General features: G+C 41.5%; 1 protein-coding gene across 3 annotated transcripts in view; it reads left to right on the top strand.

Moving 5' to 3' along the window:
• Positions 1–1,278: 1,278 nt before the first annotated feature.
• LOC311138416 (solute carrier family 12 member 5-like) overlaps positions 1,279–17,360 on the top strand; it is a gene marked incomplete at both ends in the record, with an annotated part of 278,124 nt that continues 262,042 nt past the window's right edge. For 2 of the 3 annotated variants that reach the window (XM_084173094.1, XM_084173092.1), the window contains one exon: positions 1,279–1,429. In XM_084173094.1, coding sequence (XP_084029220.1) covers positions 1,279–1,429 — 151 coding nt within the window. Of the gene's footprint in view, positions 1,457–17,360 lie in introns of all 3 variants that reach the window. The other variant, XM_084173093.1, reaches the window with a different exon arrangement.

Genomic DNA, 17,360 nt, shown 5'->3' with positions numbered 1-17,360 from the left:
TGTCCTCATATGTAGCATATGAGCTACCTAAGAATGCTCGTCCCAGGTGTTGTGTGTCGCGTTCAGCCAATCAGGTTGCAGCAGTCTTGTTTATCCCTGGCTTAGACTCAGCAGGGTCATCAACAACCGGATGTTCAGGTTTTCAGGGGAAATGGAAGAGAGAGCCTGTGACGTGAATTATGCTTTCAGACGTTAACAAGGCGACACACCATCTTAGCTCCTCCTCCACATTTACTGAATTGGTTGAACAGTGCAGAAGAGAACCTCCCCCTCTGCCTGAGGTTCAGAGAAACATGGTTTCTCTAATTCTGTAGCCAGTTGTTTCTACATTTCTAATACTACCAAAGTTGTCTTTGAACTCTTGAACACTCGAGAATGAGCCGAATATAACCAATACCAATTATCACTCGTTTTAAGAAATAACACTCACACTCAAGATGCACAGCTTGTCACTTCACAATATACACTTTCTCCCATTTGAAAAATATCATTTTCTATACAATTCTTATTTGTGCTTATGAATGTTAAATGTGACTGTTCTTCTTTATTTGTTACAGGTTAGCTCACAAAATTAAGGGCGTGTTAAGAAGAGAGAGAGAGAGAGAGAGAGAGGAGCTATTGCTCAGTTCTCTTTACAAACCTTGCACAACTTTCTTTCCCCTTCACAATCCAAGGCCCCTGTGGACCAGTTCAGGCACATAATTTCCAATATTAGAGAAGCCAATCTGATTCCTGAATAATATACCATGATGAATTTGATGGATTGGAAATGATTTTCTCACCGTAGCTACTGGCTTTATGTGGCTTTACACTATACAGTACTACTCTAGCCTAATTGTTTGATTGCCTCCAATTATGCTTCTGGTTTGGCCCGGTCCTGAAAGGACATATGAGTGTATTGAACGACTCAATATCGCCATCTGCCGGGCTTTGGGCTATTATCTATCCTACATCTTGGAGGATGACCAACCGCCTCTAGGACCCAGATGCGCAACCGTTTCCAGACACTGGTTGATGTGATGTGATAGCTTTCTCATCATTCAATATCTCATATAAACGAACTAAACGCCGCGGTTTCCAAATATAAGACAGAGGGAAACTTGCTGTTGCTGTTCAATAATACTGGTGACAATCACTTGGGTCGGTGAACAGCCCTCTTAATAGCTGACAGGAGTGTCTGTCTGCATCTGCATCCTCGGTGAATTCCTCCACCGGGTCGCCGCCAAGGCAGGAGACCAGCCGCTTGTCTCAACGTTGTGAGGTACCACCGGCGACACCATGAGCCAGAGGTTTACAGTGACCGCCTTTTCCAAGAGCGACGTGTCAGACATCCAGGGCGAGGTGAACCAACTGTTCGAGGGAGATGAACCCACGCCGAGCTATTCAAATAAAGAGGTGTCTTTCAATACCGAGGTGGTGGTCGTGCAAGGTAGGATGCGCGCTGCTACTGTATCGTGTGCTACATGGTAACGCCTGCATGCTTGCTGGATTGCTGGGTGCCACCATAGTGTCTGTGAACAGATGTCTGTATGTGACTTGAATTTTTAATGACCGCAGGGGCATTGTGCAAAATTCCCCATTTGCGTCCATTATTTCAATAGGCTATATAGCCACAGGTGCATTGTGCAAAATGTCAACCTAATGGCATTTTCTAGATACATGTTTTTGTTTTTAAGTTAATTTAAATGAAATGTGGACCCGTGTAGCTCAGTTGGTAGAGCATGGCGCTTGCAACGCCAGGGTTGTGGGTTCGTTTCCCATGAGGGGCCTGCACTCACTAACTGTAAATCGCTCTGGATAAGAGCGTCTGCTAAATTACTAAAATGTCAACGTAAATAACAGACAGAAATGTGTTTTATATTTTCAATAATGAAATGGCTTTATAACTATAACAAATAACTGCCCCAATAACATAATTTACATGCATTATTATGGAACTTTGTTTGTTACACATGAATGATTAGTTGCAATATTGTGCTTTTGGTTTGGAGCTATGGTGTCTTTGAATGTTGAGTCACAGCAGCTAACCCATGCAGCTAGACAAGCATGGTAAGCTACTTACTGAGACTCCACAAGTGTCCATAAATCTTACTGAGACTGTCTGGGTGCATGACAGGTAAATGGTAATTCCAAGCATTGCAATTATCCCCTCCCATTACCATACAAACCCCTTCCCTCAAGCTTGAAATGAGTAAACCCTTAGATTTAAAAGATCTGTTGATGGTAGTCAATTTTACAACATCATTTTGAACATTGTCCATTAAGGATTCTAGCGGTTCACCATTACCAGAGGCAACATGCTATAGTTGTTTTCAGGTCCTGTACAGTTCAGTTCATATAAATACTTTCCGAGCAGATCAATAGTCGTCATACATACATTATCCTAAGGCCTGGTTCAGGGTAAACCCTTCAGATACACATAGATTACACTTCTTCAAATTCGATTTTCATTGCTCATTTATCACTTCCAGAGGGTGAATTCAATCAAATCCGTATTGCAGGATGAATGTAGTGTGTGTGTGTGCGTGCGTATCATAACATACCTTTTTCCTGTACTCAATGAATCTTAACATGATTTTGTATCGTTGAATGGTTTTGAGTACTCTACAAGTGGTAGGTAGACTGTCTCCGACAGATTTATTCTTCCAGTTTTAAGAATAAAATCCTCCTGTATGCAGGCAGTAGACAAACAAATATAGGTCTGCTTACTGCATAAAAAGGAAACGTTTATTGAATCATGCTCCCATTTAATTGCTTTCAAATTCAAATTGGGTCCATTTGGATTTTGCTCTATGGTACAGTACAATAACTGCTGCACTGACAGGATCAATGTTAGTCCTTCACCAGTTCTCTTGAAACCTAGATACTTAGCTATCATTAGTATGGTATTAAGACTTTCCAATGGCCTGGTAGTCAACTTGTAATGCATTAATTGGACTGTCGTACACATGACCACCTCAATGACCAATTCTGACAAACACATACACATGGTCGTTGAACATCTCATTGCAAAATCATGGGCCTTAATATGGATTGGTCCCCCCTTTGCTGCTATAACAGCCTCCACTCTTCTGGGAAGGCTTCCACTAGATGTTGGAACATTGCTGCGGGGACTTGCTTCCATTCAGCCACAAGAGCATTAGGCATTGCGCATGGTGATCTTAGGCCTGTGTGCGGCTGCTCGGCCATGGAAACGCATTTCATGAAGATCCCAATGAACAGTTCTTGTGCTGACGTTGCTTCTAGAGGCAGTTTGGAACTCGGTAGTGAGTGTTGCAACCGAGAACAGACGATTTTTACATGCTACGCACTTCAGCACTCGGCGGTCCCGTTCTGTGAGCTTGTGTCGCCTACAACTTTGCGGCTGAGACGTTGTTGCTCCTAGACGTTTCCACTTCACAATAACAGCACTTACAGTTGACCGGGGCAGCTCTAGCAGGGCAGAAATACGCGAAACTGACTTGTTGGAAAGGTGGCATCCTATGACGGTGCCAAGTTGAAAGTCACTGAGCTCTTCAGTACGGGCCATTCTACTGCCAATGTTTGTCTATGGAGACTGCATGGCGGTGTGCTCGATTTTATTCACCTGTCAGCAACGGGTGTGGCTGAAATAGCCTGATCCACTAAATAGAATGGGTGTCCATATACTTTTGTTGTGTAGCTTACTTTCAGAATCTAGTGTCATATATTTTGTTTAAAACTCAAATGCAAAATGTAAAGTTGCGGTGTAATAACATTGGCAGCCTAATTAAATCCATCCCCTTATTTTCTAATTACACCGACTCAAGTCTCCTGTCCTTTGAGTTGGCACTTGACCTGCTCCAATCTGTCAACCACTTAAAGATATTGAAGGAGCGGAACACTAAGGTTATAGAAGGGACAGCACAGCTACTTCTGACAGATTGCCACAATTAAACGGCCCAACCCGGAGATGTGAGGAATGAAAGTCACCCATTACCTATTCCACTGTCACCTGTGCAACCAAGGGCCAATACTTACAGTGCCTTCAGAAAGTATTCACACCCTTTAACTTTTCCCACAATTAGTTGTGTGACAGCCTGAATTTAAAATAGATTAAATTGAGATTTTGTGTCACTGATCTACACACAATACCCCATAATGTCAAAGTGGAATTTATTTTGTATATATTATTTTTGAAATTAATAAAAAATTGAAAGCTGAAAGTATTCAACCCCTTTGTTATGGCAAGCCTAAATAAGTTCAGGATTAAAGATGTGTTTAACAAATTGCATAACAAGTTGCATTGACTCATTATGTGTTCAATAATAGTGGTTAACATGATTTTTGAATGACGACACCATATCTGTACCCCACACATACAATTATCTGTAAGGTCCCACAATCGAGTAGCGAATTTCAAGCGAGGTCCATACAGAAATGGTTTGTCGAGATCGGTGTGGAAGAACTTGACTGGCCTGCACAGAGCCCTGACCGCAACCCCATCGAACACCTTTGGGAATAATTGGAACGCCGACTGCGGGCCTAATCGCCCAACATCAGTGCCCGACCTCACTAATGCTCTTGTGGCTGAATGGAAGCAAGTCCCATTAGCAATGTTCCAACATCTAGTGGAAAGCCTTCCCAGAAGAGTGGAGGCTGTTATAGCAGCAAAGGGGGGACCAACTCCATATTAATGCCAATGATTTTGGAATGAGATGTTCAACGAGCATGTAGTGTATCAGTATGCATAATATCTAACAATTGGGGCAAGGGTAGGGGAAAAAGTTGAAACGCTATTGCGCATTCTGACTGAGTGACAGCACATTTGGCTGCCCGCTGCAAATTGAGGACACCTACACACACACACACACACACACACACACAGACACACAGACACACCCACCTACCTCTCCGCGCTCTGCTCCTAATCTGCAGCTTTTTTGCAGTGAGAACATGCAGGGAGGTATTTTGCCAACATCTATTTAGGCATATTAAAACACTTCAATTTTTTTCGGATCACGAGTATCATCCGAACCGACTATCAACTGTCATTTACGGATACGATTACAAATACGAGTATGGCCATGTCGGCACAGCCCTAGTTCACAGCCTTATGGAGGCTCTGGTCTCAAAAGCAATGATAACATGGTTACCGTGGCAACAGCACCTTTTCATTCTCATATTTCATTACAAATGGTTTTGCAGTGAAGAGAATAACACTTAAGATAAAGCAAGTGCAATGCTGTATGAAGCCAAGCTTTCTTTCACATTACATAGATTTTGATCAATTACTTGTCTGGTAATCACTTTAATGCCTTTTAACATGTGAGTTCCAAATATCTCTAACGGTCGCCCCAGCGTGAGTTGTTTTATGCACGTGATGTCAGAATGCACTCACTGTTCCAAAATGTGATTGTTACCCAACAGGACAGTTAACACGCGCTGCCTGCTAATTATCTATAGGCTATGTTTCAATTTGTCAATTTCAAATTATTTTCCAACAAGTTTTATTTTCTAACAACAGTTTGAATTGAGGTGTGTTCCGCCTCCTCATTAATTCACTTTGAAGTAGCCAATTTCACTGTTGCGGACAATTTATATTTGTGGCTTTACCGAACCGGACAAACTTCTCTCTTCAAGGAGAGCCCAAGCACTTCACCAATGTTTCCGCAGATCAAGTATGCAGACATTTGCACAGTCTTGCACTAATTGGAACATTTTCTGGCTGGTGCTCACATTGACTTCCTTGTTGTTTTCCTTACAAATAATAACTTTGGACGTGTGCGTTCCTATCAAAGTAAGTGCCTGTATATTGTGTTGTTGTTTCTACTGTAGCATACAGTATGTATGGAGCATAATGTATTTACAGTTTTATTCACGTTTTCAAGTACTAGTGACAAATAATGCATTCCGATTATTGCATACATTGTAATGGACACCTATGATGTGTGTGAAATACTTTTCTGAAGGTTCTACTGATTATAATGAGCTAATGCTAAGCTATGTGTGGCGCCATGTTTGTTGACATTATACAATGCATTCTGGGTATCACGTAAACGTCTGTCAGACCAAATATGTTATAATGAGGTGAAGGGTAAGCTTCTGGATGTGAATGAAGGGAAGTGAATGATTGTAGACGACACACCTTCTTCAACATGCATACTGCAAACAGACCAAACTCATCTTGTCTCCTCTTATTATCTTTGGTTGATGCGGAAAAACAAACATGGCGGCGCGCACAAACTACCCATCGTCGGATTACTTTCGATTTCTAGAAAGTGTTTTACTCAATTATTTCGATCAATGGTGAGCTCACCCGTGATGTGATGAACTATAAATAGTAATTGCTATTAGCTAATTCATATTGTGGTTTCTGTTAGCCGAGAGTTATCTAAATATGACCGCTTGTGTTACGTCAATCTTTCCTCAGTTAGTGCTAGGACTAATGGAGCCTACATTTTCCGGTTTGGATGATTGTGTTATGCTGTCGCTACTTCTGTGAATGTCTGAACATTGCATCCATAAACTGGTCACATTCAGGACATAACTTTGTAAGGACTGTGTTTGTGCAAAATGTTTCTGTGAAATAACAGTGTGGCTAGCTCAAATGCTGACTGTTGCGTCAATCGAAACTGGACGTTCTAAATAAGCGTTCTAATCACACTGGTTTGAGCGTACGCTGCAGTGTGTTGGTAGGTTGGTAGGTGTGAAAAGGTTAAACAACATTTCAGTAAGAAAAATATTCCCCCCCACCCGAGTGAGCTCCAAGGTCTGATCAACACTTACCCTCAGATTTATGTCCAATCACAGATGAATAGTATTGAGTAGTTGACGATATTGTACTGCACATCTATTGAAAAAAAGTAAATCTTTCTTTCTGCAAAACCATTTGTAATGCAATATGAGAATGAAAAAAGTGCCGTAGCCATGGTAACCGTGTTATCGTTGATCCCGAAACAAGAGCCTCGTTAAGGCTGTGAACCCACCGCGTCTCCTGGCTGGCGACTAAGGGAGTCCCTTTATGAAGAGGTTCCTCCTTTACAGAGGAAAATGAGGAGATCCTACTTGAAATGCAGGCTCTGGCCAAGAGAGTGATTGATACACACGGCAGTATTTATTTTGCAAAGTGAAAGCTGAGAAGTGCTGAGAAGGCATTTTGCATACTAATTTGACATAGTAGGGTATATACAGTGCCTTCAGAAAGTATTCACACCCCTTGACTTATTCCACATTTTGTTGTGTTACAGCCTGAATTCAAAATGGATTAAATATATGTTTTCTCTCACCCCTCTACACATAATGACAAAGTGAAACATACTGTCATTTCTAAACAGTTCACCCGATGTGGATGAAAATACCCTCAAATTAAAGCTGACAGTCTTCACTTTAACCTCATAGTATTTGTAAAATCTCAAATCCAAAGTGCTGGAGTACAGAGCCAAAACACCAAAAATGGCGCTCACTGTAGAACCATGGTGGTTTAGTGTGTAACAGTCAAAGTTCAAGATACCTCATCATTTCTGAAAAATAAATGGATGTGAATAACAGCAAATGTTGAATGATGAAAAGCACTCTTTTTGTTTAGATGAGAAAAAAGTTAAAAAACCTTGATCAAGTGGAGGTGTCCCACAATAAGTCTCAGCCTTTGCATGAAATAAATTGGTTGATTTCAGGTTTTAATTGGTAGACTGTTAAACCCTGGTTAAAGGCGCAGTATATAGAAATTGCTCTGCCATTATCTGGTTGCTAAAATTCTATCATGCTTGCCTAATTTCAATTTGTGACAAAACAAGCAATGTATAGTGTAGAGAGTCTCCTGAGTCTCCCGAGTGGCGCAGTGGTCTAAGGCACTGCATCGCAGTGCTAACTGTGCCACTAGAGATCCTGGTTCGAATCCAGGCTCTGTCGCAGCCGGCCGCGACCGGGAGACTCATGGGCGGCGCACAATTGCCCCAGCGTTGTCCAGGGTAGGGGAGGGAATGGCCGGCAGGGATGTAGCTCAGTTGATAGAGCATGGCGTTTGCAACGCCAGGGTTGTGGGTCTAAAATTCTATCATGCTCTATCAACTTACAGTTGCTCTATCAACTGAGCTACATCCCTGCCGGCCATTCCCTCCCCTACCCTGGACAATGCTGGGGCAATTGTGCGCCGCCCATGAGTCTCCCGGTCGCGGCCGGCTGCGACAGAGCCTGGATTCGAACCAGGATCTCTAGTGGCACAGTTAGCACTGCGATGCAATCAAATTTTTTGGGTTTGATTCCCACGGGGGGCCAGTATAAAAAAATAAAATAAATAAAAGGTATTCACTAACTGTAAGTCGCTCTGGATAAGAGCGTCTGCTAAATGACTAAAAAATATATAAAACCAAAAAACATTTTTTTTTTACAATCTAAACTGCTGTGAAATATCTTTCCATAACCAAAAATATTGAATTTTCAGTTGTTTGAAAATGGTGTAGAAAACCGAAACTAAAGACGCAAAAGCGTAGCTTACGAACGGGAAGCCTAGAAATAGTGCTCTTAGAACGGATTTAGCACTTATCAGACTTGCTTTCAATGAGAATGACAGATCTATAACTCACGTTTCTATGTGAAGTTGGTCGGGTCGTCTACAAAGTTACATATTGGACCTGTAGCTCTTTACACTTTTACCCGTATACAGGTTGAAAATGGCAGATTTGGGCACTGATAAGTGCCTAAATTGGAATGCAGTGGCTGTTCCGTAAAATGCTATAAATTACATCAGAGCTCAGGCTCTGCACTTCACAGCCAATGATTTATATAAACCCTGGATTGCTGATGCTATGTATTGGCCATTTAGAGGCTTTGAAGCCACCGGTCGGCCATATTGGCACTCCCCAGTAGGAGCAGTCCTCCATAAGAATTCATGGTATTCTACAATATTTCAATTAAATGTTTACAAGAAAAAAATGACATGTATTTAAGTATGTTTTCTGTTGTAGTGGGGACATTAACATTAGTAATCTAAAAATAAATTACTTTAAGGAAAATGTTTATATTTTTAATTTTTATGTTTAGCTCACAAAAAAAAAAAAGTATTAAGGTGTCTCTAATAGAATAAATGTGGCAAAACGAATATAAACATGAATACATTTCTATACTTTCCAAAATATTTTCTACACAAGATGGTGGCACGGTGGCTTTAACACTGTGCCCCATATCAGTCATATGGGTCTTTCTATAAATAAAGGGGCCAATGTGTGACATCAAGGTCAACATTTCAAAATGGTTTGATATACATTTAACTATGATTTTCTTTGCAGCTTCACATGTGTAGTTGCAGGAATAAGAGTCTAGATAGGCACAATGAGACCATAACTCCTAGCAAAAACAAAACATCTACATATCATTCAAAATGGTTCTTTGTCATGCCTAGTATGCCAGGTCTGTTTGTGCTTTAGTCAACCTCTCTATCATTTATAGTCTAAACTAAACCTTCCAGAAGAATGAAAAAGATAAACAACAGCATTTCTATATTTTGTAATAGTTTATATAGTAATTTTATACAATAATATAATACAATGGGTTCTGTCAACAAAATCATTGACAATAATAATAACCAATAATGAAATCATTATTATCAGTGAACTCTTCAAGCAGTGTGTGTGTGTGTGTGTGTGTGTTAAGGCAGCCCTCCGCACCTCTCTGATTCAGAGGGGTTGGGTTAAATGTGGAAGACACATTTCAGTTGAATGCATTCAGTTGTACCACTGACTAGGTATCCCCTTTTCCCTTTCCCTTTATGTGTGAACTAGACATCACATCTTGCTTCCTCTGTCCTTTTTTCTCCACTCCTTGCCTCTCCTTGAACGTGCATTGGAGCCTGAGGGGAGGAACCTTCCCTCCTCTCCCCTAATGTGCTTTGAGGTGGAGGTGAGGAATGGCGGTAACAAGGGGAGCATCTCAATTGCATTTCCTTCATTCCTCACGCCCTCTCTCCTCGCCTCCTTCTCAAAACCCATTGAATAAGAAGAGGGGAGGGACCTCTGACCTTCTCATCCAATGGGTTTTGAGAAGAAGACGAGGAGAGGGGATGCAACGAATCAAGGAAATGCAATTGAGGACAGAGGAAGCAAGTATTGGACAGCTATGAAAAAATTGCCAGTGCCAGATAGGGCTGTGGCGGTCACGAAATTTCGTCAGCTGGTGATTGTCAAGCAAATAACTGCCGGTCTTACGGTAATTGACCGTTAACTAACATAAACACATTTAGCATCTCCTGGCTTCCACACATAGCCTACAAGCCACTGATGCAGACCAATAAATCCATGTAATATAGCCTAAATCTCTCAAAAAAAACATGATATGAAGAAAATGTAGTCTATTTCAGAAGAACAGAAGAGCATACTCTGAGTTGTCCTTATCTGGCTGTTAGGTGTTAGGTCCTCATCTGGCTATGCCATATGACTGTGGGCTACACTAGTTCATTTAGCAGACAAGATTTGCTTTGAATTCCGTGTCATTATTTTATATTATTTTATAGGATGAAGAATACAATTGAACAAAGCTGAAAAAAATAGAAAGGATATTTTCTCCAAACGATTTGAGGGAGTGTGCACATGCGGCTATTCTGTGTTGAGCAGTTAACAAATAAATAGGTATATGCTTAATTTAGTTATTAATGTAACTTTAGTTGTTCTACAAACGTTGGGCTATATGTTTTGATTTTTAATACATTGTAAGGCTGCATAATGCAACTCTAATGATGATTTGAAAAAAGTTGCATGAAAGGCATGAGCTCTGCTTTGTGTTTTGCGCAGGCTGTACACACTTCATCAGTCTCTCATTCACAATTTGACAAGCACCTGATAATGCCTCAAATTTTCCGGTGGCATCCCTTTTGTGTGGCCGTAATGCCCCCTAAAAAAATCCATGCCTTTTGCGGCCAGTGGCCATTGTGCCCTTGGGCTGAATATAATAATTATAATTCCCATCTCCCTGTGTACATATTGGGGATGCAACTGCGCGTGTCCTTATCCAATTCCGAGGTGCATATTGAAAATGTTGGAAGAACTGTCCACATTTACTTTTTGTCAGCCAACAAGATGAGTAAGCTTAACAAACTGCAAAAACACTAGCCTATGTCAATCTACTATCCCCCATAGTACAAAAGTTGACCTATTCTGTGCGAGAAATAAATATTCCAAACATAGTCTGGGATAATTGTGGGATGCGATAGATCCCAAATTAATACAACCACTAGCATCAAAAAAACTTTTTTTCGCAATGAGGCTGACGCAACAGATCAGAACTTTTAGCTTAAAATGTTGATAAACTATTAGGCTAGTTCTTCACATTATAAGCGCAGCAATGCGCACATGGCAGTAGGCTTTAAGCACGAATGTCCCATTAGGGGGAAACACCATTATCAAAAGTAACTACAAATGCGATTATGCATGTAATGCTTTTGTTATGAAGGTAAAATCTATGGTGAAAATGATCTTCCCCAAACTTGAAACTCACGCGCTGCTTATGAATGCCAGTTAGGCTCTACACCCCTTGTAAAGCGGATTAATGTGCTTAATTTTAAGAAGTCATTTGGCCACTTTAGTTAAAAACCTTATCAAGACATACAGGCCTATGGGCTAGGCTACATCAGGTGTGCGACTATGATTCGGAAAAGTCAACAACAAAAAAAGGCATTGTTTCTTGCTTTACCCTGGGCATCATTCACAAGTGATAGGCTAATATTGTCACCTATCAGACTATTCTTGATTTAATCTTGTCTTTACATATACTAAATAATATATACAGTGGGGGAAAAAAGTATTTAGTCAGCCACCAATTGTGCAAGTTCTCCCACTTAAAAATATGAGAGAGGCCTTTAATTGTCATCATAGGTACACGTCAACTATGACAGACAAAATGAGAAAAAAAATTCAAGAAAATCACATTGTAGGATTTTTAATGAATTATGGTGGAAAATAAGTATTTGGTCAATAACAAAAGTTTCTCAATACTTTGTTATATACCCTTTGTTGGCAATGACACAGGTCAAACGTTTTCTGTAAGTCTTCACAAGTTTTTAATACACTGTTGCTGGTATTTTGGCCCATTCCTCCATGCAGATCTCCTCTAGAGCAGTGATGTTTTGGGGCTGTCGCTGGGCAACACGGACTTTCAACTCCCTCCAAAGATTTTCTATGGGGTTGAGATCTGGAGACTGGCTAGGCCACTCCAGGACCTTGAAATGCTTCTTACGAAGCCACTCCTTCGTTGCCCGGGCGGTGTGTTTGGGATCATTGTCATGCTGAAAGACCCAGCCACGTTTCATCTTCAATGCCCTTGCTGTTTTCACTCAAAATCTCACGGTACATGGCCTCATTCATTCTTTCCTTTACACGGATCAGTCGTCCTGGTCCCTTTGCAGAAAAACAGCCCCAAAGCATGATGTTTCCACCCCCATGCTTCACAGTAGGTATGGTGTTCTTTGGATGCAACTCAGCATTCTTTGTCCTCCAAACACGACGAGTTGAGTTTTTACCAAAAAGTTCTATTTTGGTTTCATCTGACCATATGACATTCTCCCAATCCTCTTCTGGATCATCCAAATGCACTCTAGCAAACTTCAGACGGGCCTGGACATGTACTGGCTTAAGCAGGGGGACACGTCTTGCACTGCAGGATTTGAGTCCCTGGCGGCGTAGTGTGTTACTGATGGTAGGCTTTGTTACTTTGGTCCCAGCTCTCTGCAGGTCATTCACTAGGTCCCCCTGTGTGGTTCTGGGATTTTTGCTCACCGTTCTTGTGATCATTTTGACCCCACGGGGTGAGATCTTGCGTGGAGCCCCAGATCGAGGGAGATTATCAGTGGTCTTGTATGTCTTCCATTTCCTAATAATTGCTCCCACAGTTGATTTCTTCAAACCAAGCTGCTTACCTATTGCAGATTCAGTCTTCCCAGCCTGGTGCAGGTCTACAATTTTGTTTCTGGTGTCCTTTGACAGCTCTTTGGTCTTGGCCATAGTGGAGTTTGGAGTGTGACTGTTTGAGGTTGTGGACAGGTGTCTTTTATACTGATAACAAGTTCAAACAGGTGCCATTAAGACAGGTAACGAGTGGAGGACAGAGGAGCCTCTTAAAGAAGAAGTTACAGGTCTGTGAGAGCCAGAAATCTTGCTTGTTTGTAGGTGACCAAATACTTATTTTCCACCATAATTTGCAAATACATTCATTAAAAATCCTACAATGTGATTTTCTGGATTTTTTTTCTTCTCAATTTGTCTGTCATAGTTGACGTGTACCTATGATGAAAATTACAGGCCTCTCTCATCTTTTTAAGTGGGAGAACTTGCACAATTGGTGGCTGACTAAATACTTTTTTCCCCCACTGTGTATATATATATATATATATATATATATATATATATATATGTGTGTGTGTAAAATTTGTTTTGATTTAGAATGGATCATTATCATGCACCTGTCTCGAAACAGAGACAGGGAAAAAATACATGTAATCTATGCACTTAAATAGCGAATGGAGGACGCTTTTCCCTTGGTTCATTTTCATGCCAGCCAGGTAGGCTATACTCCTGTTGTAAAGAGAAGCAATGTGCTTATTGTTAGGAAAGTTGAGAAATAAATAAATATAGTAGGCCTAGCCTATAGAAAGCTGATGGGATCCTCCTATTTTTAATAGAGGCCATCACTCTGTTTTCTCATGCAATTGCATAGCCTATGGAAATGTTGCGCAACATGAGCTCATGGGCTCTCATGAAGTGTTTGATTAGATTTTCGATTACATTTTTTATTGATGTCAGAGTGATTAGAGGGATAATAGAGTGCTGAGTACCAGGCAGTTAGCAAGTTCGGTAGGCTACTAATGACCATCATCAGCATCAGAGCTTGGTGAAGCCTAATACCGTCACGTGGAATTTGACTGCCTTCATGACTCGTGACAGCCGGTGTGGCAGTAATATGGTCACCGTAACAGCCCTAGTGCCAGACTGACTGAGCTACCATAATACCCACATTTTTAAACAAGTGTTTTAATAAAATCAGCTATATGCATTGAGCTTGTCTGATGCTCTAAGCTTACTGTTTGATGAAATAAGACACAAATGACTCAAGAGGGAGCCAGAGATCTAGATAACTAGAAGAAAAAAAAAGCCTGACCGAACCATTCTCCTCCCGCTCCTGCTGGCTTTCGCAGATTCTGCCATTACTCTCCTGAAGTTGCCGGTAATAGGCTACACGAGGAGTCGGCAACCTTTCTCATATGGAATGCTAATTTATCTTACCATTTCTACCGATCTGCTTGCCAGTTATGGTTTTCATATGCACATTTTTGTGGAACAGTTTCATTTAATTTATAATAACGTCTTAATATCTCAAAATCCTTGTCACATCTAAATTAAAATGATACAAACCTATAAAGTAACTTGTATTGCCATTGCCAATTATGTAAAAATAGCCTACATAAAGCCAACAAATAAAAACATTGCAGCCTGCAGGTAGAAAATATCCTGATTTAAAAAAAATATCCTATAAATCAAATTGGCTATGTATGGCCTGTTTGCAATGAACTTGAAACTATTAACTTGGGTCCGGCCCGAAGCTTGATCTTGCGAACTTGCAACATTATATAAAATATTCTGCGAGTTTCCAGCGCCAGTGAGCTCGGGACAGATACAGCTGTAGCTATTTGCGCAAGGGACAAGAAGCAGTGCTTGACTTGGGCAGCACCTCAAATTGTCTACTGCTTGAGCTCCTGTTCCTCTTATAGAATATTAGCTCAAAAGTGTTGTGGAGCTCCTGCACCTAAATATAAACAGTACCAGCACCCAAAATGAGTACCGGAACCTATTTCAGTCCAAGTCAAGCACTGATGAGAAGTAATTAGGTAGGCCTATTTTATGACATTTCCACTGGATCAGAGCATAGCATTGTTCCCTTTCACGCTGAGTGGTTATCGAAAGGGAGAGCGCTAGAAAGAGTTTTCAAATACATTGAGAAACTATTGTATTCAGACCCCTTTACCTTTTCCACATTTTGTTAGGTTACAACCTTATTCTAAAATTCTACACACAATACCCCATAATGACAAAGCAAAAACTGGTTTAAACTGAAATATCACATTTACGTAAGTATTCAGACCCTTTACTCAGTACTTTGTTGAAGTACCTTTGGCAGTGATTACAGCCTCGAGTCTTCTTGGGTATGACGCTACAAGCTTGGCACACCTGTATTTGGAGAGTTTCTCCCATTCTTCTCTGCAGATCCTCTCAAGCTCTCTCAGGTTGGATGGGGAGCGTTGCTGCTCAGCTATTTTCAGGTCTCTCCAGAGATGTTCGGTGGGGTTCAACTCCGGGCTCTGGCTGGGCCACTCAAGGACATTCAGAGACTTGTCCCGAAGCCACTCATGCGTTGTCTTCGCTGGGTGCTTAGGGTCGTTGTCCTGTTGGAAGGTGAACCTTCACCCCAGTCTGAGGTCCTGAGCGCTCTGGAGCAGGTTTTCATCAAGGATCGGTCTGTACTTTGCTCCGTTAATCTTTCCCTCGATCCTGACTAGTCTCCCAGTCCCTGCCGCTGAAAAACATCCCCACAGCATGATGCTGCCACCACCACGCTTCACCGTAGGGATGGTGCCAGGTTTCCTCCAGACGTAATGCTTGACATTCAGGCCAAAGAGTTCAATATTGGTTTTATCAGACCAGAGAATCTTGTTTCTCATGGTCTGAGAGTCCTTTAGGTGCCTTTTGGCAAACTCCCAAGTGGGCTGTCATGTGCCTTTTATTGAGGAGTGGCTTCCGTCTGGCCACTCTACCATAAAGGCCTGATTGGTGGAGTGCTGCAGAGATGTTTGTTCTTCTGGAAGGTTCTCCCATCTCCACAGAGGAACTCTAGAGCTCTGTCAGAGTGACCATCGGGTTCTTGGTCACCTCCCTGACCAAGGCCCTTCTCCCCCGATTGCTCAATTTGACCGGGCAGCCAGCTCTAGGAAGTATGACAATTTAGTACTTTTTCCACTATTGCAGTCAACTTAGTGTATGTAAACTTCTGGCCCACTGGAATTGTGATACAGTGAATTATAAGTGAAATAATCTGTCTGTAAACAATTGTTAGAAAAATTACTTGTGTCATGCACAAAGTAGATGTCCTAACCAACTTGCCAAAACTATAGTTTGTTAACAATAAATTTGTGGAGTGGTTGAAAAACAAGTTTTAATGACTCCAACCTAAGTGTATGTAAACTTCCGACTTCAACTGTATATATCACAGGGTTGTAACCCAAACAAAAGAACAAGGTGTAAACCTCTACACAATACACGGGACGAGACCCGTAATCACAAAAGCACAATACACGGTACTCATGAGACCGACGGACAATAATCGACAAGGACAATGGGGAACAGAGGGCACATATATAAACATACTAAATCAGGGGAAATGGGAACCAGGTGTGCGTAATGAGACAAGACAGTCCGGGATTGGTGGTAATGATCCAGGTCAGTGACGCCTAGAAGACCGGTGACGTAGACCTCCAGAGCTGGTGATCGGAATGAGCAGCAGAACCGGGGGGATCCGTGACACTGTGATGAATACTGAGGATATGAAGAGGCAGGACGCAGATGCAGGAATCAACAAGGTAAAGGTTTACTTAATAATGAGAAAGAGAATAACAAAGAGCGAGTAAACGACACAACGCTAACAATTACACGCAACACTGACTGAAGAGTCCTGGGCTATATAATGGTGATGATGAAGTGCAGGTGTGCTGGAGGTGATTAGGGTGCGTTGGGTTTCCATTCCTGTGTTGCCGAGGAGGTGCGCTCAGACTGGTGGCTCAGTAGACCGGCGAATCAGAGCGCCGGAGGGGAGCAACGGGAGGAGACGTGACAGACACCACTCAAATTATAGCTGGACGTCTGCACTTTAACCTCATAGTCATTCAGTATAGAGCCAAAAGAAGAACAAATGTGGAGGGAACTATATACAGTGGGGAAAAAAAGTATTTAGTCAGCCACCAATTGTGCAAGTGTTCCCACTTAAAAAGATGAGAGAGGCCTGTAATTTTCATCATAGGTACACGTCAACTATGACAGACAAATTGAGGAAAAAAAATCCAGAAAATCACATTGTAGGATTTTTTATGAATTTATTTGCAAATTATGGTGGAAAATAAGTATTTGGTCACCTACAAACAAGCAAGATTTCTGGCTCTCACAGACCTGTAACTTCTTCTTTAAGAGGCTCCTCTGTCCTCCACTCGTTACCTGTATTAATTCCACCTGTTTGAACTTGTTATCAGTATAAAAGACACCTGTCCACAACCTCAAACAGTCACACTCCAAACTCCACTATGGCCAAGACCAAAGAGCTGTCAAAGGACACCAGAAACAAAATTGTAGACCTGCACCAGGCTGGGAAGACTG

This window comes from Coregonus lavaretus, assembly GCF_964263955.1.
Source record: "Coregonus lavaretus genome assembly, chromosome: 12".
In the NCBI taxonomy this organism is placed as follows: domain Eukaryota; kingdom Metazoa; phylum Chordata; class Actinopteri; order Salmoniformes; family Salmonidae; genus Coregonus; species Coregonus lavaretus.
This window is presented reverse-complemented; position numbering and strand designations above follow the sequence as displayed.